General features: G+C 40.7%; 1 protein-coding gene across 5 annotated transcripts in view; it reads right to left on the minus strand.

Moving 5' to 3' along the window:
• Positions 1–27,370, minus strand: part of CDKAL1 (CDK5 regulatory subunit associated protein 1 like 1) — a 654,793-nt gene that overhangs the window by 19,992 nt on the left and 607,431 nt on the right. For all 5 annotated transcript variants that reach the window (XM_033434817.1, XM_033434820.2, XM_049716364.1 and 2 more), the window contains 2 exons: positions 16,798–16,881; positions 13,658–13,822 (listed from right to left, as the gene is read on the minus strand). In XM_033434817.1, coding sequence (XP_033290708.1) covers positions 13,658–13,822; positions 16,798–16,881 — 249 coding nt within the window. The remainder of the gene's footprint in view (positions 1–13,657; positions 13,823–16,797; positions 16,882–27,370) is intronic.

The following is a 27,370-nucleotide window of genomic DNA, read 5'->3' on the forward strand; positions in this document are numbered from 1 at the left end:
GAAAAGACCAATGACCAACTCCTCTTCTCACTGTATATATGTCATGGATGCGATATTAGCATCTCGGTTAACTAGGCCCAAATAAATCCTCAGTGATCATCACCATGCCACCAACTTCGTACCACATAGTCACTGATCACTTCCTCTGTGCCAGTACTACTGAGTGCTTCCCATGCATTTTCTCACTTCATTGTCAAAACTACCCTGTGGAATAGATTCCATTATCCCCAGTTTATAAGAGGAAACATACCTTGAGATGGTAAGTGAGCAGCCAATGCACACAGTTGTAAGGGATAAAACCAAAATTCCAAAATCTATACAGTAAGACCACAAAGTTTATGTGCTTGAGGGATACTCTATTCTTTCAAAGTGGATGTTTGCAGGAAAGAATCCCTGGGAGCCAGGGGCCTCTAGAAGGAAAATACTGACCTTGATAAGGTAAATCTGCAACAGTTTTTGGCTTTTTTTTGTCCTTTGGACTTCTTTCTCAAGTGGTGGCAAATCTGAAAGTTACTGGATCCTATATTTATAGGTTGACTTCCTACCAGATAACTGTTGACTTGACACATGGCTTGTACATTTATGTTTCTCAGTAATTTTATAGAATTACACTGGGGAGATTGAGGGACAGGAGAAAATTTATTTCTCCAAAGCCCTTTAAATTTCAAACATGGCAAACTATGTTAGAAAACAAAGATATTCATGGTTCTATTATTTTAGGCACAACTCAAAGTTAGTACTCTGAATATGACAGGAGAAATAGACTGAAAATTTATGGTTAGAAGCATGCCTGGTTCTAAAAGTACTCATCCCTACAGTTCCCACGAAAAGAATTTAAATTTGCAAGATTAACATCAGTTTAAAAAGGGGTTTTTGCAATCTGCTTATCAAGATGTCAAATGACTTCAAAGAGCAGGTTGGGTGGCTTGACTGTGATTTTTTTAGCCTTTAAAGAATATACTAATGTCCTAAGTTGAAGTAATAGACGATATCAACCTATCACGTACTGTCAACCTCCCTGCCTCTGGTCAAGAAACCCTCTATTCCACCCTGCGTATCAGTGACAGCCAAGTTCATTCAACAAGTATGTACAGAGCACCAGCTCTGAGCCAGGCACTGTGCTATGGCCCGAAGCTGGTGGTGAACAGAAGAGACAGGGTGGCCCTGCTTTTGTGAACTTTTGTTCACACAGGCTACTTTCACTGTTTTGCTCGTGCTCAAAAACGTGCCAACGTGCATGGTAGACACTTCTAGTATTCACCCATATCTTCTCTATCTTATTTATACAGAAGTATGTATTTCCCAAACTCTTGAAATTGGGTGGGGCCATGTGAATAGTTCTGGGCAACAGACATAAATAGAAATATCCTGTGCCACTCCTGTGCAGAGGCAGTGAAGAGCCTGGTTCTCCAGGCAACCTGGGTCCCGGAGTGCCTGGGTGGAGCAGACAATCCCTGATGCCAGATGTGCTGTAGTATGAGTAGGAAATAAACCCTTCTTGTGTTAAGCATGGGATTTCAGGGTTAATGTGTTACTGCAGCACAGCCTAAGTTATCGTGGACTAATACATGTGCTTTGTTGTATAACGTGCTACTTTACTTCAAAGCCCAGAGGGCCCACTCTTCACAATGAACATTATTTTACGCTTGCTCCCAATTGCCCACATCTGCTTACAGATGCCCAAGGAAAGCCAGATTTATTCCTGTGCATTCTGTCACTTGCCTCATGTTCCTTTTGCACTGAGAAAAATCTCCTTCTTCACTTCCCTGATTAAGTCCTTCTCACCTTCCAAGTCCAGTTCTAATCCCATCACATCCACGAAACCCTCTGTAGTGGGAACTGTGTGAATACTCTCTTCACACTGACAGTCTCCACACTGTAAATCTCACCTCACTAATACAGATTCCAAGAAACATTTCCCATCCTCCTTTGTCCCTAGGGTACAAAACCTGAGACCCCGGTTCTCCACACTCAGATGCAACAGGTCTGAGACCTGGATTGTGCAGTAAGCTTCACGAGGAAGCAGTCAGGGCTTGGGGCTTCTAACTTGCTGGGGCAGGAGGGGCAGAGGTCACATATCTTACCAGCAGCTTCTACGTGGTTTGGGTGTTACTGTCAGAAAACTCAGCAACGAGTCTGCTCCACAGCCCTAATTATTCTGTGGACGATCCAGTATCCCTTTTTAAACCCCTTTCTGTTTAAACTAACTGAGCTGTTTTCTGTTGTCATCAAAGAACCCCGACCTATATATTCCCTGATACCCCAAGTCTACAGAGGTCTCCTATCTTCCTATCTCTTATGATCTGATGTCATTCAATTTAGCACTTTACGTATTACGGATTTTGTTTTACAAGCACCTGTCTTCTCTTCCCAACTACAGTTCCATCTCCTTGAGGGCAAGGATCACACCTTAAGACTGCTGGTCCCAAGCAGCGCTCAGCATAGTGCTGGGTCTACTTTATGAATTGATCGGATGACCATATAATTTATCATCCAAACCAGGGTACTTTGGAGAATGAAAAATGGGCACTATTATTAATTATACCAGGGTAACAGGTATAAACCAGGACCATCCCAGACAAACCGAGACATACGGTCATACGTTGGCACTGGTAATTGATGCCTGAGTAAGAAGTCTGAAAAGTAACGTAGTCAAAATGAGAGAACAAAAGAGCAATTCTGGACACCTTAGATGTGGTAAGAATCATCTATAAAACTTTAATCACCAGAGCAATGATGTCACATCGGGTAGCTAGTGCACCCACAGAGGACCCTCTCTCTCACCCCAATCCCTCCCAAAAAGGGTCACAGCAGAATAGCAGTACTACAAGAAGAACATTCAGACTAAAATCTCCTCAAAGGCCGAGACCTTATTCATTATTTCCATCTCCAATATCTAGTCCGGTGCTTAGATAATATCATGTTCAATAAGTACTAAAACATATCCTAAGAAGCCAGGCATTACCTGCATGTTCAATCTGAGGGTAATTCAGGCTGGGGGGCCTCATTCTTTTCTCTCGCCCCAGCCATTCCTAGCTCCGGGGTCTGCCTGTGGCCTTGCCTCAAGCTCCCTCTACCCGCTTCTCTGACTGTGGGCCAAGAATGCAGAGGAAGGGGAAGTGCCTGCCCAATCCCACCCTATGGTGTCTCCTTGTGAGTGCGCACAGCCATATAAAGAACATTTCATGGGACTTCCCTGGCAGCCCAGTAGTTAAGACTTCACCTTCCAGTACAGAGGGTGTGGGTTCGATCCCTGGTCAGGGAGCTAAGATCCCACGTGCCTTGTGGCCAAAAAACCAAAAACATAAAACAGAAGCAACATTGTAACGAATTCAATAAAGACTTTAAAAGTGGTCCACACATGGGCTTCCCTGGTGGCGCAGTGGGTGAGAGTCCGCCTGCCGATGCAGGGGACACGGGTTCGTGCCCCGATCCGGGAAGATCCCACGTGCGCGGAGCGGCTGGGCCCGTGAGCCATGGCCGCTGAGCCTGCGCGTCCGGAGCCTGTGCTCCGCGACGGGAGAGGCCACAACAGTGAGAGGCCCGCGTACCGCCAAAAAAAAAAAAAAAAAAAAAAAAAAAAAGTGGTCCACATCAAAAAAGAAAAGAAAAAAAAAAGGACACTTCATGTGTTCTAGCTGCTCTAACCCAGGCCAGAATAATAAAAGGAGGTAATACAGGTAAAAAGCCTCAACACCAAGGCACATACTAGAGGCTCACTAAACAGTCGCTATTATTATTGTCATTGAGGCACAATTAGTTCCTTGATGCATGCAATTCCCCTCACCTCTGGAGGGGGAAAATTATCGTCAGTGATCGTACAGTTAGTGATGCAAGTGAAATGAAAGCTAATTGTTTAGCATCAGCTCGCTCTGATGATACTTTGAATGGTACTCAAATTGGTGCATGGAAGGTACTGCAAACATACTGAAGACCTTTTGAACTGACGTAATCATACAAGTTCAGCTGTAATGCCCAGTAAAATACAGCTCAGGGGCATAGAATAAAAGCTGTGTATCTAGACTGTGAAACCCAAATACGTCCTAATGGATCTGCAAATGGAACTAATTAGAAGCCATATGAAAGGAAGAAATGGACTAAATATTAAATGTGCTACAGTTTTAATTGTGACAACAATTTAACATATGGGCAATGAAGAATTCAAGTTAAAAAGGAAAAAAAAAAAACTAGGAAAAATTGCTCGGGATTGGAGCCAGTATCTTGGGGGTGGAAGGAAAAGTGGGAAGGAACACACCCTCATTTACTTCTAACACGGTTAGCTGATCTGTTTGAAATTAGATCCACTTTCAACTGTTCTAACTTAATTGTTAAGCCATTTCTTAACCTCATGAATGCAGTTTTCATGCGCTTTCAAATCTGGCCCTGAACTAATAGACCCTTTCACTTCAGTAGTTTTGGAAATGAAAGTTAGATGGAGAGGAAAGCATTTTAACAATGCTTTTCGAAGGGTCAAAGCTCTGAAAATATAGTATAGTTTGTACATAAAACTCAGTACACCTGAATATCCTGCTGGCCCTTTGTCTGGTAATGAGGCAAACCATGCCACCCTTTAAAACTTCTGCTTCCTTTCTGAGGGCAGCTGGCTGTGTTGGTGCTGAGCTATCTAACTGCTCAAGTGAATCCATTATTAGGATCAAAGTCCCAACAGATGAGAAACAGGTGGCAGCCAGGCACCCTGGGGCAGTCTTCCCTTCCCTTGTGAGAAACAGGGTAGGCCCAGGTCTCCATTCTAGAATATTCTCCTTTAAAAGGGGGCATAAGGAATAAGAGGAAGAAATGCCTGTCAGTAAGAACAGCCAGTGCTGTAAGACTGTTACTGAGCCTCTTTCTGTGAATTTGTCATTCTCACTGTGTGGAAGAACCCCTAAATGAATCTGGTTTCATTTGCCATTTTGTAGGAAACCAATGGGTGACAATCACATTTGAAATGATAAAAGATTATGCAATTTTTACCTTCATTGCTTAAAGTAAAATGATGCCCTAGCATGTATCACAGATTAATAATGATAATTACTATTAATTATCAGTAGCCAACATTTACTGTAACAGTAGCTGACATTTCTTGATTGCTAAGCCATCTCCATGTAAATCCTATGAAGTGGGTACTATTACGTCCCCCATTTCCAGAGGCAAGAACTGAGGTAGAGAGAGGTTGAGTAACTTGCCCAAGGTCTAATTCAAACGCAGGTGATCAGAACCCAGAATCCATGTTCTTATTTGCTATACTGGGTTGTATAGTGACGACCAATGGAAGCAAAGAAAGTTAAAGTAAAAATATTAAAATAGAAGTCAGTAAATCACTGATTTTTAAAGGTATACTTACTGAATCCCTTTATCAAATATTAACATATGTACTATGCACTGGGCACACTGTCCACATTATCTAATTTAATCTTCTGCGAATTAGTTATGCCCGTTTTACAGATGAAGAGACCGACTGAAGAAAGTGTGCTGTACAACATCACGGGAATCGTACTTGTAATCTGAACCCACACCTGACAGGTTCCAAACCTCGAGCTCTTCTCACAAAGCCACCCTACCTCTTCTTTTTTAAAAGCAATTCTCTATGACTAGGAATAAAACTAATAAGAGGAAAACTTTGGAATAAAACTGACTACTTTTAAGTTTAGAATTAGGAGAGAATTTTCTTCTTCCCTCTCTTCTGTCAGGCACAAAATAGCTCTGACTTCTTAAGTAGCGATCCTAGAAATGGGAGGATTCAAGTGATTTGTTATAACATGGGCCGTAAAAGGAGAAAGAACCTCAGCAGTAAATCTGGTTAGTCTTTATCAAGCAGCAGTAGCGCTCACATTCCCATGTATTCCTAAGGCAAACTCACAATTCGAACCACTTTTAACAGAACACAGAGAAGATGATTAATACTGTCCATTTTCTCATCATTTTTTCTCTCTCCTTTTTTGTACCTAGTGTAAGCTTCTCTGTTACATAAAAGGAAACAGCTGTCTAGAAGTTGTCAAATAAGACTCCTGCAACTCAAAAAGGAAAGGTAGTATAGGCCTGGGATTAAAAACCCAGGCTTGATCCCACACCCATCAGGATGGCTACTACCAAAAAACCAGAAAATAATCAGGGCTGGTAAGGATATGAAAGAAACTGGAACCCCTGTGCACTGCTGGGGGGAATGTACAACGGTATAGCCACTGTGGAAAACTGTATGGTAGTTCCTAAAAAAGTTAAAATTACCATGTGATCCAGCAGTTCCACTTCTGGGTATATACTCAAAAGAATTAAAAGCAAAATCTCAAAGAGATATCTGTCCAACCACATTCACAGGAGCGTGAGTCCACAACAGCCACAAGGTGGAAACAACCTGAGTGTCCACTGATGGACGAATGGATAAACAAAATGTTGTGTAAATACACAATGGAATATTATTCAGCTTTCAAAAGGAAGGAAATTCTGACACATGCAGCAACAGGAATGAACCTTGAGGACATTACGTTACGTGAAAGAAACGAGGCACAAAAAGACAAATGCTGCTATGATTCCTCGTGTGTGAGCTCAGAGACAGAAGGGTGGTTGCCAGGGGCAGGGCTGCATGAGTTGTTCAGTGGGTACAGCTTTCAGTTTTATAAGATGAAACAAATGGGTTCTGCAGATGGGCTGAACAACTTGTGAATGTACTTAACACTACCGAACTGTGCATTTAAAAGTGGTTAAGATGGTAAATTTTATGTTATATATGTATTTTACCACAATTCAAAAAGAAGAACACAGGCTTGGAAATTGGTAAGACCGGGAAATAAATCCTGGCTTGCCTCTCCCACCTTCTAATTTTGTGACTTTGGATAAGTTGTTTTTTGTTTTTTTGTTTTTTTGGCGGTACGCGGGCCTCTCACTGTTGTGGCCTCCCCCATTGTGGAGCACAGGCTCCGGACGCGCAGGCTCAGCGGCCATGGCTCACGGGCCCAGCCGCTCCGCGGCATGCAGGATCCTCCCGGACTGGGGCACAAAGCCGTGTCCCCTGCATCGGCAGGCGGACTCTCAACCACTGTGCCAACAGGGAAGCCCTATGCTCCTGTAGGTCTAGGAGCCAGTGCTCTCTATAAGGTAATTCTGTCTGTCTTTTCTTTGACCAAAAGGGTATTGGGTTTCATACAGGGTAATATTATTCAACTCAGGTGCTAGAGCAATATAGAGTTTCAGGTATTTTGTTTAACAGCCTGAGAAAAATCATTAGAAACATTCACTGAATTTCTATATACAGTTAGGCAGTAACCATCAAGATATATTGCTAAGTGAAAATAGCAAAAGTATCCACCATTTATCTAAGAAGAAGGTAATAAAAAGTATGTAATATATATAAATGTTTACATTGTTAAGACAAACCACTGGAAGAATAAACTGAAAACTAAAACAAACAAAAACAGTTCCTTAAATAGGTAAGAAAGGAAACAGGGTGGAAGCGACAGGAGTAGTAGAAGGTGGACTTCTCAGAACACACTTTTGTAGGTTTGATTTTGCAAAGTATTTTACATAATTATGAAACAAAATTAAGTGTTAAAAATTCAAAGAAATGGAAAATGAATACTCCTACTTATGTACTGATTTGTTGGTATAACTATATGAAGAATTAGTTCAGGTGCCTTTAGAACCGATTTTTGCCTGTACATCCCTAGCGGGATGCACTCTATGAACAAAACCAGTGGAAAAACCACCACCACCACCTAAACTGCTTTCAGTAATCATATTGTTGGTGATAGCGTTGGTATAGTTATTATTAGGCAGTTACGTGAATATTATAGGATAAAGCAAATGAATAATTACGCTGTGTTACTGTGAACTGGGATGGAAGAAAGAAGTTACAGGCGCAGGACAGAAAATTTCAGAATTTGACCTGGATGGGAGCATTAGTATGAATTGAAAAAAAAAAACGGGGGGGGGGGGAATTTTGTAGCTCCACCTGCTGAAAGGTATAAATATAATGACCAATTAAATAGCCCACACTGTAGGCTCTAAATATCATTTGTTTAACTAAAAGAAACCAAGGCTCCTTAGAGACATGGCTGATTCCAGGTCTGGAGCAAAGAATGAGCCTAGAACATCTTGTCACATCAAAAAGCAAAGAAACTATCAGACTTCAGGAGCTGTGTCAAAGGAGTGAGGAGGTAATTTGAAGAGCTTCCACTCTCCAAAAACGCAGCTACTTGAGCACCAATTAAATATAATAACTGCAATGGATAAAACCATATCAAACATGCGAAATCCATGAGTTTATAATAATACTAAAAAACCCCTCATTGGCTACTTTTGGAGGATGTTACAGAATCAACTTAAAGTTTTAAAACTGGTCAACAGAGAGAAAGACATCAAGCCTTTATCTCACCTTTCCTGTCAGAAATGTACCTCAGGGTAAAGAAAAATGAATAAGGCAAAGTTTCCCTTCATGGAAGTGCTTTTAGCTAATAAGTGAGGAAGGGAAGACAGAATTAGAACGCCACATTCTGAAACCCCTAATGACTCAATGAATCTAGGCAGTGCTCATCAACCACTGACACATAAAGAGAGACAACCAGACATTCTACGCCTCATAATGGAAACGCACAGCATCACACAAAGTAATCTTGTCAAAAACTCAAACCTGAATCTGATTAAGCCTCTAAATCTAACTACCAATGTATAAAACAAGTGGGGAACAGAGAAGCCTGTATCAGAGGATACAGTTAGCAAATTCCAAACTGTGGGAAATGCTGCAGGACAAACAACCTGGTTTCTTCTACAAATCAACTGCAATACAAAAAGAGAAAAAAAGAGAGAGAAAAGGGAACACCTAATAGATTAAAAGTGACTTACAAGACATACTAACTAATTGCAATGAGTGGACCTGATTTGCCTTCTGATTCAGACAAACTGCTTAAAAAACTGCAAAATTTGAACACTGTGTTGACATGAACTGGATAAAGAATTGATGCTAATTATTTTAGATTTGATACTGAATTTAAAAGGAGTCTTCATCTTTCAGAGAGATTTTCTGATATATACCCTGATGAAATAAAATGGTAAATGGGATTTTCTTCAAAAGAATCAGAGGGGGATGGGGGTGAATAAGAGCAGAGATGACATAATTGTTAAAGGTGAGCGATAAGTACGTGGGATAATTATACTAGTCTCTCTACTTTCGTACATGCTTGAAATTTTCTGTAATAGAAATTTTCCAGAACAGAGTTAAAGCAAAACCGCTTTCTGGTCCTGCTCTTTGATGACAGCTCTCAGATGATTTTTCATATTATCAAATAGTCATGGATCTTGGTACAGGTGACACTAGGTCCTGTTTACCCAAAGATTTTCTTCAGATGGAAAGCCTGAACAGCACAGTAATTTTCCAAGAAACATGAACTGTATAAAAAGATCATCACATTAAATTGGATATGTTAACACAGATTTAGGTTCCACGAGAGAACATGGTAAAAATATCATGCTATTAACATCGTAAAACTGTTTTCCCCCCAAGTTCCTACTCTTTTGGCCCTTTTCACTAAACATACTGTTTTCACAAACATCAAACACTCCTTCCCAGTTGAGAATCATTTTCCTGAAACAGGGGCTCTCAAACCTCAGCCTGCATCAGTATTACCTGGACAACTTGTTAAAAAACAGATTACTGGGTTCCTTTCCCAGAATTTCTGGCTCAGGTCTGAGCTGGGGCCCAAGAATTTGCATTTTAACAAGTTCCCATTTATTGCTGATGCTGCAAGTCTGGGGACCACACTTGAGAATCACTGTCCTGGAACGTCTATGAAAATTTATGTGTCCCCTGCTTCCTCCCATCTCTTCTTCCTCCTAAGAACAAAGTTGCCTGACAGTTTCCATAGAAAAAGGCATGATCTATCCTTTCTTTGATTTATATTTACCCCTTTGAACTCTACAATGCCTTCCATTGGACAATTATTACATAACCTTTTTCTGAAATTAATTACCCTTCAATGATATTTGTTTTAAAATGTTCCCTATTAGGTTAGAGGTGGCATTTTGGCTGCCACCTTCCCTAAAAATAACCAGACTAATTTTGTCGCTCTATCTTACTCTCCCCTTCCTCTCTTCCTCCATCCCTCTAACTGAACTGAAAAGAGGAATAGTTAACAACCATAAAAAGATATTACTATATGCTGTTTTTATTAGAATATAATTTCTGAGAGGACAGTAACCTTTTGACTTTACTATAGCTTTCCTTTCCCACCATGTTATGGGCATTTATGTAACTATTATTATTTGAAAATAACAAGGCCTGATTTTTATTAATATTTACAGAACAGAATTAGAATTCAAAGCCCTGCCACAGGGTATGCATTCAATCCATTTTTGTCAAATGAAATATTTCAATCACAGAGTCTTAGAGACAACCGAGGTCCAGGGAACCTAAGTGATATACAAAAGGTCAAAGAGTCTGTTACTGCAAATGCCAGAATCCTATCATCCAGATCTCGTAACTCCTACCCAGCTGTGCTTCTCCCCCTAGTCTGTTGTACCTCTCACCAGTTTTATCAAGAGAGGTCAACAGTGCCTGAAGTGAGACAACGTAAGTCCAAAGTAGCACAGGGATAAATACTTAAAGAGTAATCTTAAAATTCTCAATTAAGGAAATACATTTACTATGGAAAATAATTTTTTTTTACACAATATTTTGCTTTAGATGCTTTGGCCTTTCTAGGTTTCTTTACAAAGTGTGTATGAGGAGGTTATTACTCTAGAAAAACTCAGAAAAAGCCTAGAAAATTTAAGAAGATAGAAATTCTGACGGGACTGGTGTCTCTGGCACTGAATAAATTACCCTAATAGATCACCCCCACTCCAATGCAATGTGCACTGCGTGATCACAAGACCAAAGCTGATAGTACCACGGTCATCTGCAGAGTCTGCTCTTTCTAGAGAAGCTAGATTTGGGGGAAAGGGAAAATAACCACTTAGTAACTATTTACTACATCCCCAAAATAGTTTTAGGTGGTTTACATACACTATTGAATACATTCCTTTCAACAACCCTATGAAACAGACATTATTGTCACTTTTAACAGACTAAAGCTCAGAGGAGTCACAGGCCTAGGGTAAACTGGCAAGTCCAGATGAAAACTCAGGTGTAACTGCTTCCAGGGCCACACTTCATCCACAGAGTGAGGCTCATTGTTTCCACTGAAGAGTTCCGGCACCTTTATCAGTACTCAAAGACTCAAAATGCCCGAGACAGGATTACAACCTCTATCATCTACTTCTAAATCCTATAAAAATGGAAGCTGTTCTCCTGCTGCTTAATTTAGTTTTGTTCATATCATTAGCAAAAACAGTTGTAACACCAGGACAAATTCATTAAGGAAGGATTTCTGACCCCAAGTTTGGCATATCTTTAAAAGCGGACAAATAATGAAGCGTAAAGCTATGTTCATTAATTTACATGAAGTCTCAAATGGTGATAAAGGACTTGCCTGACGTTTCCCTTAATGTAAATGCCCAAATCAATATTCCTAACCCTTTGGCCTAATGCATGCAATCAAACTATAATTCCTAGAGGCCCAGAAGGGCCAGCAGTCAAATGACCTTTATCCTCATCTCACCTATAGGGCTTTTGGGTCACGCCGGCTCAGAGGAGGGCTGTTGAGAGAACTGGTGACACCATTTCCCAGGCTGGAGGGAGGCAGAGGAGAATGGAAATAGCTGCTCATAGGATTTAAATGGGGCTCTGCCCCTTTAGAAAGCAACACTACAGTTAAGGAACCAGTGAAAGGGCACTGCTTTTCCTTATTTGTGTATTATTAATGTGATGTTTTCAAATACCACCCTTTTCTGGATGGACCTAGAGTCTGTCATACAGAGTCAGAAAGAGAAAATCAAATACCGCATGCTAACCCATATATATGGGATCTGAAAAAAAGATGGCTCTGAAGGACCTCGGGGCAGGACAGGAATAAAGACGCAGACATGGAGAATGGACTTGAGGACACGGGGAGGGGGAAGGGGAAGCTGGGACGAAGTGAGAGAGTGGCATGGACATATATATACCACCAAATGTAAAATAGATAGCTAGTGGGAAGCAGCTGCATAGCACAGGGAGATCAGCTCCATGCTTTGTGACCACCTAGAGGGGTGGGATAGGGAGGGAGGGAGGGAGATGCAACAGGGAGGGGGTATGGGGATATATGTATACGTATCACTGATTCACTTTGTTATACAGCAGAAACTAACACAACACTGTAAAGCAATTATACTCCAATAAAGATGTTAAAAAAAAATACCACCCTTTTCAATAGGCTTACATGAAGGAATTAAAGCAGGCAGGGTCTTGAAATAATAATTTGCCCACCACTGCCATTTGTCATAAAATCCTTTTCACTGTGGCGATTTAAAATCAACCTTGTAAAACACACTGTGAGGAAAAACAGAAAAAAAATTTTAAAAGCCACTTCCTTTAAAAATTTCTGAAGTAGTAGTTAACATGTCAAAAGCCAAATCTCTAGCAATATAATTTAAATGCTGGATTACACTGTTCCTTCCTGGCCATCCATCCAAAGCCCCACGTATGATGTATGATTTTTTTCTAAACAACAGCAAACATTAATGGTTATGCTTATCAAGTGTGAGAGTTCACTCCTGGTTGAACAGGATGACACACTTGGCAGGGCTTTGACAAAGGCTGGCCTACGTCATTCCATAATCAGTCAGATGGCTATACACACGGATTCTTCACATGTCCTCGTCAAGCTCATGAGAGGTGTCGCTCACGTTTGGATTCCAGAGTCCACCACCACAATAAGCGAGAATATAGATAATATGAACTTCTTTGTCATGATTCCTAAAGCTTAATTAACATGCCCTTGACATTTCTTTTGAGTGAAAAGATAATACATATATTAAAACAATTTTAGAATTATATAGCCAGATAAATATCACTCATCATTGTTCTGAATGTTAAGTCATTGCTGTATACTTTTTTGGGGAGCACTTCACAATTGTGCTGAAGAAAGGACATCAAATGATGCTTAGAAATGTGATACACATTTTCATTTCACACTCCATCAGCTTTTACAGCTGTAGCTCAATGAAATGTAAGAGAGAGCTTGGCAAACAGCCATATTTACCAAGGTATAAAATAGGGGTCAGGTTACTTTTTTATAGAAAGAAAAAAATGTTTGATTTTCACTCCACATTACTCAAGCAGATATTCAGCTAACACCCTAGAGAAAGGCACCATAACCACATATACTGACATGGTTTAATGCCTGTTTAACTGTATGTAGGTTTTTACTATATTACAAACAGCTTTGCAAAGCACAAAAATTATCCTTTCCTTACCCCCTTCCACTGAGGATCTACTGACACAGAAACATACTGGATCAGATCATCTTCCGTGTTAAATCTTTCACCTGAAAATAATGGCTTTTGCCCTCTGTTTCTAGCCTAGAAGCAGAAACAGCTTATTCCCTTCACAGGCAGAGAAGCAAAGCTATAGGCATCAGCATAAATGCATCTTTCTAATTCAGATTTCAATCTGTCAGAAAGGATTAAAGCCTCATGCATACATAAAAAGGGAACTATAAATGATAACAGAAACATGGTGGGAAATCACTGTGCTTCCAGAGCGGCTGTTTTACTAGCAGGGTAGAGAGGAAAAGCATCTTCTACTCACCTCTGTTAAACCTGAGATTTCTCCTTTTGCTAATGGTTTGCTGATGGATGGCGCGTATACTTTGGCATCTGAAACTGGCTGCCCTTTCATAAAATGTTTTCCTGATTCATAAACGTTCACTTCGACCATTTTCCCCATGAATGTGGGGTTCTTTGGCACTAAAACCTTAAAAAAAAAATGAGAGAAGGCTTAATTTTTAATAAAATTTTATCTTAGAACAGCTTTAGACTTACAGAATTATTAAGATAGCACAGAGAGTTGGTATACCCCAGACGCGGTGTCCCTCTTATTAACGTCTTATGTTGGTACGATACATGTGTCACAATTAATGAGCCAATGTTGGTGTATTACTATTAACTAAAGTCCATACTTTATTCAGAGTTCCTCACTTGTCCCTTAATGTCCTTTTTCTCTTTGGGGATCCCATCCTAAGTGGGCTCTATCTTCCAGATGCTCAAGGGCCTGGGGATCTAGCAGGAAGGGAAGGCATTTCTGGGAGGGGAAAGGGGTTATAGACAGCGCTTTCTCTTGTGGGATGCCTGTGGTCCGAGGGCACGTGGAAGGCAGGCCTGGAACCGCCTGAGGCATCCGCCAGTCACTCTTGGACAGGCCTTTGATATCCGACTCTTGGCTGTCCCAGGCAATGAAGAAAACTGGGACAACACTGATGAAAGCTTTATACTTTTAATACCTTCCAAGTTTGCTGTCAGAGTCAGGATTTGAGCAGCCACTTCAAATGAAGGCCCGCATGTCTGGGTGCATATGTGTGTGTGCAAGTGCACATGTGTGTGTGTGTTTTGGGGAAAGAGGAAGAATATTTCAAAGCCACCTTTTCAATACCCCAAACCTTGGTGTTTGGAGCTAAATGACTCCTTTAACTGATGGCTGCCATTCACTTCTTTCGTTCTGTTATGAAAAGCATGTATTTGTTAGTTCTGCCTCCACGCAGAACCAGCTCCTCTGAAGGGTACTTTGGCTGGCTCACAGGAAACTGTCAGATGGTCCCTTTCCACTAGCGATTACTGACGGAGGTACTTGTTTACCTCGAGCAAATGTTTCCCCTCCTCTTGGACTTACAGGTAGTTTGTATGTATTATGTCTCCCTCACACTTCTATTTCAGTACTGGAGCTCCTTGCCAATCTTTTCAAGTCATAATCCAAAATAAATAGACTAATTCTAATCCAGCAATACTTTGATATCTAGATACAATCTTCTGGAAGTCATCTTTTTTTAGAAAAATAATTCCTATGAAATCTTTGATATGCTTGGTTTTAGAGACCAAAAAAAAAAAAAAAAAGAAAGAAAAATCAGATGAGAGCCAAAAGTTCCACAGCCAGCTTCTCCGAGAGGCAGAAACGGATCTTGGTCTTTCTGAGTCTGATTTTTTATGACCACTGAGTACACTGCTTCATCAAAGTATAGGAAGAAAGGTCACCTGGGTGGTGGATTACTCGCGACAAGCAAATGGACTAAAAAAGCTTTAGTATCAGGATATGAAAGCCCTTTTAAATCAGTTTTCATAAAACAAGAAAATCTCTAGAGCAAACTATCCCTGGGAGATCTGGTACTATTCTCGGGGAAAATAACTCTCCTTGATCTGCTGTCTTGATCTGAATGAAGGGCTCAGTGTTTTTTTCCCTCCGGTTTTAATAATTGGAAAAAGCTCGACTGCTTTAAATTGGAGGAAACAGCTAATGAGGCATGCCATCGCCTTTAAAATGAAGGGGAAAAAAGTTCCCTGCTGAGGCGAAAACCCAGATGGCAAGAGAAAGGAGAGGAAAGAGGCAACCAAGATACAATCAAGCTCCTCCCGAGGGCTGAGCAGAAGTTTGGCCTGAACAGGAAAATGGCTCTCTGGAGTCAATTACTGAGGTGGAAAACGGGGAAGAGACAGACTCAGCTCAGACATGGAGTGTTCGGAATCCATCCTCAGCTGTAGTCTCTACTGGGGACCGGACAGGGCACATTCGGTCTGGGCCATGAAAAGCTCCCCCACTTTCCCTGAGGACCCAGTGCCCAGTCTGTGCCCCATGCTGGAGGCCCCTCCGGCTCCGGCTTCCCTGCTTTCTAACATGGGCAGTCGGCTTCCCTCGCCCATCCTTTACGTGACTTGCCCAGGCTGGCCTGAAGAGCCTTCCCAAGCCGTGACCCACAGAAAAAAATTTCGCTTGTCATTTGATGAGAGTAGGAAAAAAAAAAAGAAAAGTAGGAAAACTCACCTGATATTAAGAAAAGCGAATACGATCCAGGGATGACCCATGAAATCCCTGTGCCCTTATGAGGGTCTCTAACCAGGAGGGGCATGTTACACCTCCTCCTTGGCCCTTCCCAGGGGTGTCCACGGCCCCCGAAGGAGGCACTGTTTTCTTCAATCGCTTTTGAATTGCTTTACCACCTAGGGTAATGGAATCCCAAACGCTAAAATAGAAGTCTGGTTGCTGGTGGGGCAAAGCACGCTACTTTAACGGGCAGGGAGTGGGAAGGCTTTCAGGTTGGCCTCGAAGAAAACTCTCAGAGTGAAGTTGGTTTGATCCTTATGCTGGTCTCCAGAGTTGTTCACCAACTTGAGTTGAGTCCAACGAACAGACTCCTTTCCCTTTGCCCCCAGCATTTTTTATCAATGTGGAAGTTAAAAAAAAACAAAGAAAACAAAAAACAAAACACCTGAAACTAAACAAAACTAAGAAAGCCAACCAACGGACCAACCAATCAGAAGCCTGTGTGAGTGCTGTGACAGGGACAGGAAATCCCTGCCCTTCCAGGCTGATGTCGCCGGCACAGACATCCTTCCTGTCTTCTGGACAGAACTTTCCCCTCCACGTTGCCAGGCTGTGCGGATTTTGGCAGTGAGAATTGCCTGTTCCAAACTCCGCAAAGCCAGAGGCGGGTCCTGTCAAAGATGAATGGGGACTAAAACACACTTATTCCTTCGTATAGAATGTTCTGGAGATTAAGCCACAGAGATAAGCCCCATGTCAGCCTGGTTGGCTTGATGCTATAAAATAGCCTTCCCGCGACAAGATTCTACACCTCCCCCCCACCCCCACCCCCGCTTTAAGTCTCTTTCGCTTAAATTGATTTACTTTTAGAAGTCTTTCTCATTTTGGAGAAACCCTAAGAACGTGGGAGTATCTCTTACCTGCTCATAGAATCGATTGTGTGCAACATAAAACTTGGAATCAAAAGATTCTTCTGTGACTAACACTTTTTGTCTCTCACCAATCTGTGGAGAGAAGGGGAGAAAAACAGGAGAGATCAGGGCAAACACCTGAGCATCCAAAAGAAATACCAACCCAAATAGTTATGGGCCGTAAGTCGTGTCTCCTTGAATTTAAAGTAGACTCCAGATTGCCAGCTACTTAACAGCCAATGCAAGAGTCACTGATTCAAATGTTCAGAAAGACATTATTATCTATGTAGTAACATCAAATTAGTGTAGAACGGAATCTTATTTTCTTACAGAACTATGAAACAAAACTTGATCTTATTTCCTTCTTCAACGTAAGTTAGATAATTAAAGGCTTCTAAGACATACAAAAATCTTCTAAATATCACTTTGTTTTTCTTGAAACAAAGTTGCAAAACAAGTCAGAACAAGCTGCTTCTAATCCAAATTCATGAAAATATTTTGGCAAAATATGAAGTGGTAATAAACATTAATTTGAGTTACGAGGGATGTAACACTAAAGAAAATGCCTTAAAAACTAGTCATTAAGTCCCCGTACCTAAACATTTCACACGTTACATGCAATTCTGAAATTACTGATTAATTCAGTTATTTACTTGTTATATACGTTTTCTCTGTCATGGGCAACTGTCTCTTTTTTGTTGCAGGCATGACCCCATATTCATTTTATTTTTTTAAGAAAAAGACAGCAAAAATAGGGGACTGTTAATTCTCTACAGGATCTATATTTACAATCTAAGCATGCATTTTTAATAACCAAGAAGTTAAATCAGCCAAAACGTTGGTTAAAGCAATGTGACCATTTTAAAACAGTCTACTATTTCCAACTTTACTCTACTGTGAAATGCAACATTTAAAGTATCATTACTTTTATTTTTTTTTTTACAACATTGTCAAAATGTCTGATTTAGCAAACCAGCTGTATTGGATGATTGTGCCTGGAATCATTTTTGCCATTGCTACTTGATAAATACAACCCTCTATGTTAAAGCACATTGGCAAGATTTTTAAAACGAAATCCCTATTCTCATATGTAGGGACCTGTCACCATGTTCAGGCAGTTACCACTTAGGAAACATAAACACAGCTGCACTAAATAGACCACCTAACAAAAAGAAAAAAACAAAAACACCAAACTCTTCTGTCCATTATACAATGCTAATACCTAAATACACCATAATTTGCTCTTTTTCACTCTCTCATTGAAATGTAGCTCCCTTAGCCGAAGGTTGTAAGGTCTCTAGGATACTTATCAAACACTTAACTTAGTTCACTCCTTGAAAACCAGTGAAAAGTTCCCGCACTATTGTCTCTTTTAAAGATCAAGGAGAAACAAAAGAACTACTCCCAGCTTCTACTTTGAGCTTTAATGGCCCTGTTTATTAAAAAAGACTGATGAATATTGGGTTTCACTGAAGTATATTCTTCTGGAAGGAAACTTAGAATGTTTGCACACATTTCACAGTGCGAGTTGCTTATAACTTAAGATAAGTATCTGTCAATGGTTCTTAAGGAAATCTGCAATTACACTTCATCTAACATTAAGTTTTCAGGAAATTAACAACAATACGAGAGAGCGGAGCCACTGAAAACGTATGCCGCTTTTTTCCTCTTGTTGGAATTAATGTGGACAGTTGTAGTAATCATCTTTGGGCTATTCCATTTTATCTGGAGAGAATAACGATGACAGTAATATATACATATTGAGTTAGAAAGACTTGCTATGTTTATACAGTAGAGGGCAGGGCTTTCGATCAACCATCAGAGAACTATTTGTATGTGAGTATTTAACTATTATTTGCCAAAGGGATTCAGGAAAATTGCCATGGGCAGTAATTTATAGTGGCAAACACCTCTCCAATCACCCTTTTGGTCCCCTCAACTATGGATTTTGTCTCATTGGTGAGGCTCTTAAAGTTCCCCAGAGGCTGCTGAGCACAAATGAGCATAAGCAAGATAGGACTTTGATGAAGAACTGATGCAGTCTATCCCCACCCCCTAAAAAATCCAACAGAAACAAATAATAAATGCTCTACGCAGAACTTTTTTTTAAGAATGAAGTTGCAATGAAGTGAATGATCAAATATGACCTTTAAGAGAATCAACTGTTTCAAATAACCTTAAAAACAACAAGGGGGGCTTCCCTGGTGGCGCAGTGGTTGAGAGTCCGCCTGCCGATGCAGGGGACGCGGGTTCGTGCCCCGGTCCGGGAAGATCCCACATGCCGCGGAGCGGCTGGGCTCGTGAGCCATGGCCGCTGAGCCTGCGCATCCGGAGCCTGTGCTCCGCAACGGGAGAGGCCACAGCAGTGAGAGGCACCCCCCCCCAAAAAATAAAAATAAATAAATAAAAACAACAAGGAAGTTAAGGGATGGGGGGTGGGTTTCAGCTGGAACTCTGGAAGAGGCAACTTTGCCTTGGTGACAATAAGGAAACTTACGGGCCAAACGTATTATTAGCCTCAAATGTTTTTTTAAATGAGTCACCTCCTTACTCTCCAAGTGTTTTCTCCCCAGCCCCACTCAATAACCCAGTATGGTTAAAGACCACGTAACAAGATCTAGGATAATCATCCTGATTTACCTAAGAATGCCTCTCCTATCCAGCAAGGAAGTCCTGTTCTCAGAGGAAAAAGCAGGGCTTCAGAAGAAAAAGGGCCACAGGTACCCTTGGGCCACTAGGACTACAGCCACCCAGCTTTCTATTATGCTAAAGGCAGAGCTAATCCACTAAAGCAGGGGTCCCCAGCCCCTGGGCCACGGACAGGGTCGCAGAGCAGGAGGTGAGCGGGGGCCGAGTGAGTGAAGCTTCATCTGCTGCTCCCCATTGCTCGCATGACAGCCCCCCAGTCCGTGAAAAACTGTCTGCCACAAAACTGGTCCCGGTGCCAAAAGGGCTGGCGACCCCTGCCCTAGAGGGACCAGTTTGCCTTAGAGAATGATGGCTGTACACTGCGTCTTCTCTGAGATTCTGCAACATCTACTCTCTGCTGACATTCTGCTGAGAAGGCGGCTTCCTGGGCTACTCACCATCCCTGTCAGAACCTTCCCTAACAGCTGGAACCTCTGGCAGGAATGCAAGGCTACATCACTGGCTTAAGACAAGCCCTTTGAAGAGGAAGTTAACAACAAGATTGCTTGAGTAATTAAAAAAATGAACAAACTCCTGAGTTTATAGAATATATATATTTGTATACATACACACACACACACACATATATTTTGAGAATGTAGAGGAGGCTGAAAATAATGGTTTCCATAAGCTTTGTGACTGGTAGCACAATATGGCTGTTCAGCAGGGATGATTAAGATGCAAGTGGAACTGTAAACCCAAAGAATGGTTGGTCGGTCTGGAGGGTGATTTTAAGATAACTGGAACTTTCAAGCACAGGAAGAAAGGGGGAAGTTATTTGGAGGGAGAAGGAATGGTCAGAAGCAGGAATGCACAGTTCTAGCAGAGCCCAGGGGAGAGGAAGAGGAAGAAGGTTTATTCAACACCATCAAATGCCACATATTCAAACTGGACAGTAGGGTGAGAGGACATGGGTCTGGGTAGATTATTTTTAAGGTAAAAGAGATTTGGCTACATTTTGGGACTTTGCTTTCCTCATAAAAAAAATGAGAGTTTGGAAGAAGTGACGTGGAGCTGGGGAGACGTGAGCAGGGCTCAAGAGGAAGTAGATTCTGATTTTTAGAGGACCTTTCAGTTCCAAAATTCTCAGTCGTCATTCATGGTAGATTTGGTCTGCTCACAAGGTTTCAGATGAAGGAAACAGGTACTCTAAATCCAGGCTGTCTCTTTTTTCACAGTAAATGTATGCTTAGAGCCCTCTGCAAATTACAGGTACTTTCTTGCTACACTTAAAGTAACAACGTGATCTTGATACCCACCAAAGAAACATTTACAACGTTTTTCATAAAGCTATTTAGTGACCTGAACCCGAAGAATCCTGTCAAAATCTTCCCAACAAACCCCTTTTTAAAATAACCTCTTTTCCTTCTGATTTTCTTTACAGGTATATAATTTATAGCTGATTAAATAAAATGCTTCTTTGATTTCTAGAGCATTTTAGAGTTTAAGAACTAGGGCTGGGGGACTTCCCTGGTGGTGCAGTGGTTAAGAATCCGCCTGCCAATGCAGGGGACACGGGTTCAATCCCTGATCCAGGAAGATCCCACATGCCGCAGAGCATCTAAGCCCGTGCGCCGCAACTACTGAGCCTGTGTGCCTAGAGCCCGTGTTCTGCAGCAAGAGAAGCCACCGCAATGAGAAGCTCGCACACCACAACGAAAGTAGCCCCTGCTCGCCACAACTAGAGAAAGCCGTGAGCAGCAACAAAGACCCAACACAGCCAAAAATAAATAAATAAATTTATTTAAAAAAAAAAAAAAAAGAACTAGGGCTGGGAATACAAAACCCCCTGCACTTTTATGGGAAACTCAGTTTCCATTTACAAAGTTTGACTTTCAGGACATTTGTCAGGACTTTTCAAAGTGGCTGTCAGTCCTGGCACCTACTGTAACAACCTAGATGTACTTTGTAATTTATTCATCAGATGTCAGTGAAGACAGTGGCTTTTCCAAGGACGTGCAGAACTTCACTTAGTACATTTTAACCTGACTTCATAAATACATTTTATGAAAAATGAACTATAGAAATAGTCTTGTAAAAACCTTCCCTCCATTTCACAGATTGGGTCACTGAAGGAAGAGAAGGTACAGAAAAAGTCCACAGGTTCCTGCATTACTGCTGGTCTCACAGAGGTGATGGGAACTACAGCCCCCACTATGAAAGGAGTGTAGTAGAACTTTCTAGGCTTTGTTGAAAAGATATGAGAAAAGCTCTTATGTTTTTCTTTTTCTTTCAAACCACAAAGGGAGAAAAGAAAGACCCTATTCCCCTAAATAGACAAAGAAGGTAAGAGCATGAAGGGGGCTTAGAAATCTCTGATTTCACAGAGAGGAAACTGAGGTCCACCAAGATGCGGTGATTTGCTCAGTGGCAGAAAGAAGTCTTGGAAGCATTCCTGCTACTTGATGTCTCCTATTTAATTGCTAGCTGCAGAAAACGTACAACATCATGGCTCTGATTCTGCAGTGCATGGCTTTTCCTTGAGCAGAGAAACATCTGTGACAAACAAAAAGCAATGTTTTTTTAAAATTCAATTTGGGGGTAGATTTTACAGTACATTACATAATCAGCTGGCTGTGTTATTTGTGTCACATCTATGCTTCGAATTTCCCGAGTGCCTGAAGTGGTGAGAAACATCAGTTCTAACCATATGGCCAGATAACACACAGAAAACACACACTTGCATTCAAAAGCAGGGGTTTCCAACAGAATTTGGTTGCTGAATGAATGTTCATTCAAGCACATTCTATTTCTCCATTTGTCCTAAAACAAACAATATTCTGTATGGCTATTTAAGGATTTAAAGAGAGAAACTAAAAAGAATTGCTTCAAGACAGGCAGATAATACTGAAATTTAACAAAGACATTAAGAGTACTTGGGCTTTTACCTTTAACCCAGTAAGAAATGTTACTTGTAGAAGTATTCCTTGAACTAGAAGAAGCAAAGAGTTTCTTTTAAACCCATATATGGCTTTAAAGTATAAACTTTATGTAAATCTTACTTTTAACTAGTTTTTTTTTTTTTCCCCTTCTTCTCACTTTTGTTTTACTTAAACAGAAAGCCTGAGGTGTGGCTTTAGAAAATAACTGCAATTCACTTTACTCTGAAGGGTTAGGTTAGAGAGATTTTAATTAATTCAATATAACCACTCAGAGTATCCAAAAAACGTTCACAAAGGACAGATATATATTAGAAGACCTGTGTAAGAGAAATATTTATTTCTTGAAAACAGTTGTAAGACGGTAGAGGAATTATTTTGCTTCCCCTGAAAAGTTTCTAGCAATTAATTTTTCTGTCCAGTTGCCTTAGGTGGAAAAATGCAGATTAAAACACACATATCAAAAGCTCTCATAATTATTTATAGTACATTCCTAATAAACTTAAATTTTATCTATGTTTATCCTATACAATATTCTGACATGCTACTTCTGCAGCTCAGTTTTTTTTTTTTTTTTTTTTTATTGTAGATAATAAAATACAAATTTTCTCCCTGACTGGTTTCTGAATGCATGACTCTGGGAAATGTCAAATGTCTTTCTTTACCTCCAGTCAAATTAGTTTTTTTTTTTTTTTCCCCTAAGCTGCCTGGAACATGTTAAACACAAGGCTGTGACCTTAAACTCTGAAATAATATTTCTAGTGTCTGTGCAAAAGCCTGCCCTCACATACACCTTTAGACTAATTACTGCAGTGTAATGTTGCCAGTGAACCACTGTAATTACACTTGGAGAAAAGTATGGTCTTGTTCTTTCCTAGCTAATGAAAATGATAACCTTTCCATTTTGATTCATCATTCACAACAGGCAGAACATGCGAGGCTGGGTCTCCACGGTATACAGTAATTTTCCTGACTGTTTATGCACACTTCTGTTTTCGGGCCCTGCAGAAGCTGGAATTAAAGAAGCAGGCATCCTTATGCTAAAAATAGTCAACAGTAATAATAGCAATAACATTAAAATTTAATATCATCCTTACTCCACAACGCCATTCTATAATGAAATAGGGCCATGACACAGGAATGTGTGTCAAAAATGATGACAGCATAGAAAACAAGTAATGAGCCTCTAAGTCCATCGTATTCAAAATGCTTGCCATCAGTTTACTGGTCTACTTAAGGATTCTGAGAGAAGATGTGGGACAGTTCATTGTGAAAGGGGCTGAACTTGGATCCGACTCTTAAACAATGACAGAAAATACATTCTATTAGATTTTTAAAAAAACACTATCCTCTGTGTGAAGAAACACACATTCTTTAGCTATAATTATTATTAGAATTAAAAGTGTTCAAAAGGGAAAGAATGTTCCTTTAAGGTAGAATATCCATACCTCTGAAGTGTTTAATTTATGTTTATCTAGTAATTGCCATGAGTATCTTAGTGGCTTTATTATTCCTTATTCACATTTCAGAAATAACCTAAACACCAAAGCAAAACTGAAAAACAATTTGGCTTTTTGAAAGTCCTTCCTCCCAAAGCAATGATGAAAGTTACAAAGACCAGACCCAAGGTGGTTCTGTTGAATCAAATCAAGACTATGACATTTCTTCTAACGATGGCCCTTGTGCTTTTGTCTTCAATTGTTGGCTGGTTTTCTTCTAGCCATGAGCCCACCCCAGTAAGAGAAAGGCAACCCAAGGGAGTCTCTTCCCAGTTGGAGGCAAATGCCATTCTTAATAACAAAGCCATTTTCTTCTGCTGGTTGACAGCCAACAATAACAGTACAGTAACAGTGCTTTACTGATCTGCTAAAAGTCATTCTAGACAGCAAATGCTTACATGACAAATGCTGACCTGATCCCTTTGCAGCATTAGAAATCTGTACCTGAGCGCTGACTGAACTTCCAATTTGAAAACCAGCCAAGTTTTAATTACCTGCCTGTACATTTTTGGTATTCTAGAACATTCTCTTAACAAACTCAAAAAAGTTGCCTTTCCTTATCACAGACTCTGGCGCAAGTATGTTACCTCTATTTTTTCCCACACTAGGCAAGCTCTACAATGCCCAGGCAGTATAGGAAACTGCTCAACATTTAAAACTACCAAAAGCCCTAAAACCAGATGTTGCCAGTAATATCTATTCATGAGATCTTGTTAATGGGATGACCAAGTGGGGCCAGTATGGGATATGTATGTGGAACCCTTTTTTAAATTAAAATTTCAATTCTAAGATTGAACAATTACCTCCATTTGCTTCTACCTTCCTGATCTTTTCCCATTGGTCCCTATCAATCATTACTCAGCAAGTCTGGGCCAATTTTCTTTGACGAGCGTTTCACATAGGCACAAAGGTGACCATCCTTTTATCTTAGAACTATTGAACAGACTACCTTCTTGGAAAGTGTCTTTAGAATTTTCACTGATGACACAATAAATAATCCAAATTACAAACTCAGACAGGCAGCTGAGCTTTAGAGAGAGAGTGAGTGTTCATGTAATCTAGCGATGTGCAGTAATTACTTGCGAACTCACCTCACAGTTGCCCAAAGCCCTCATTCCAAAAGCACCGAGCACCGGGCACCTTCAGTCTCCTATACTACCACATACTTCATCAAAACAATACAAGACTTGGAAGAATTCAAAGATTCAGACATTTGGAGAGAAAAGGTGTGGATGTGGTACACAGGACACCTAATTTTCTTTGGGGGGAAAGAAGGCTTCTTTTCAAATACTAATTTATAGGAGAAGATGGACAGGTTCTAGTGCACGCAGGCTCTAAATGTGAATTTTCTGAATTATGAATTCAGAGCTGTGTGGGTGGTGGAATTAAAAGATCATTCAGTTCAAGGGCTTCCCTGATAGCACAGTGGTTAAGAATCCACCTGCCAATGCAGGGGACGCAGGTTTGTGCCCTGGCCTGGGAAGATCCCACATCCCGCGGAGCAACTATGCCCATGTGCCACAACTACTGAGCCTGTGCTCTAGAACCTGCAAGCCACAACTACTGAGCCCGTGCACCTAGAGCCCATGTTCTGCAACGAGAAGCCGCCGCAATGAGAAGCGCGTGCACTGCAATGAAGAGTAGCCCCTGCTCGCCGCAACTAGAGAAAGCTGTGCGCAGCAACGAAGACCCATAACTTTAAAAATGGATTTTATCCTGACAGTTGCTTTTAGGCATGTGGTAAATTAATGAATTAATCTAAAGCTGCACCATCCAGTACAGTGGCCACCAGCCACAAGTGGCTGGGGAGCACCTGAAACATGGCAAATCCAAATTGAGATGTGCTGTGAAACACACACCAGTGTAAAGACCTTACCAGATTTCAAAAACTTAAATAAGAGTATAAACTAGCTCATTACTTTTATATTGATTACACGCATGTTGAAATTGTAAAAATTAATCAACAGAAACCTCAATGAAATTAGAGTCGGGAGGCCGGAACGGGAAGTCCTGTGCTTTATGAGGATTGCGGAGCCCAAGAGGAAGAAAGACTTTCTCTTCTTTCCTGGCAAGAGCTCTGCTAATGAGAGACCAAAACAACTCAGCCAATGAAGAGTCACAATAGTGCTTTGAACTCTCAGTTCCTCCAGTGAACTCTTTGCTTACTATACCCATCCTAAGTTCCTTTCCCCTCTTTAAAAGAGTTCTCTCCTTGCTGTGTGGGGACTTGCATGGGGCTCACCGTGGTCGTAGACCCCAAACTGCAATTCTCTGTTGATCCGTCATAAACCCATTTTTATCGGAGAAACAAATGGCAGCCTATTTCTTGTAGGTCAACAAAATGATGATATATTTGATATATAAATAAAATATATATTAAAATTAATTTCAACTGTTTTTTACTTTTTTAAGCGTAGCTACCAGAAAATTTAAAATAACATCTATGGTTCATTTCCACTGGACAGCGCTGCCCTAAAACATTGTTAGGTAGTTTAAAAAAATTTAACAGAAATCCCCCCTTTCACTATTTTAAGGACCAGATTGATCATTTAAAACATTTTTTTTAAACTCACCACAAATACCCTTAAATTTGCACTAATCATGTAAATGCAATGCTTTAATTTTAGGAGAGAATGCATACGTATCTATAAATTGTTAAAGGTAGGAATTTTGAACTGCTAGAGTTCTCTTTTTGACCTTGAAATTAATCTTGTTTCCATTCTTCTGGTCGACCCTAGCCTCTCCAAAAGCTTAAGGCATGATCAACTTGCTTATTGTTTTTCGGGCAATGCAAGCAACCAAGAGCCCACCTAAATTTCCCGATCTGTCATTTCCCATTTCGTGTGGCTGCAAAAGCAAATGGTGTTTGAACGTAAAAGGCAGCAAAAGACCATTCTCAACTTCGTTTTTGAAAAAGCCAAAATGAATGTCCAAAATAGGTACCGCCTTCGGTAAGATAAATCTTTTGTTACCAACCCTATTACCAGAGAACTCAGCATAGATGTGAGCAATAAATAACACGTGCAGTACACCCACCATCTTTCAACCATTTGCCAGTCGGGATGGAGGCAGAGGAAGCAGAATGGATTAAGCAGAAATCAAAGACAGCCAAGCTCTAATGGTGCCTAATTAGCATAACAAAAGACACCGCCACAACCTTTCAGCAGTGGGCAATACATCTCATTAAAGAAGACTGAATAACAATTATGCTCTCCTGCTCCCCGCCCCCCCAACCCCTATGCTTCTTGGCTTAGCTCTGGGAGACCCTGAGAGCCGGGCTTGAGAGCTTCTGCTTTCTTGGCCAGGCATTGGGGCTGCAGGGAAAGAGCCCACTTGTATTCCTGTGCACCTGCATCTCAATGCTTTATTCTGCTTACTCTCCTGCTGTGAAAATGTAGCTTCTTCAAGCACACCAAGTCCTACTATGCGGTTTATAGGTATATAATATTGAGAAATAGCAATGATGACCTAAAAAATGAATACCAGTTCCCCCTAAAATATCTTTATTTAAAGAAA

The sequence above is a fragment of the Orcinus orca genome, chromosome 10 (assembly GCF_937001465.1).
Source record: "Orcinus orca chromosome 10, mOrcOrc1.1, whole genome shotgun sequence".
Lineage (NCBI taxonomy): Eukaryota > Metazoa > Chordata > Mammalia > Artiodactyla > Delphinidae > Orcinus > Orcinus orca.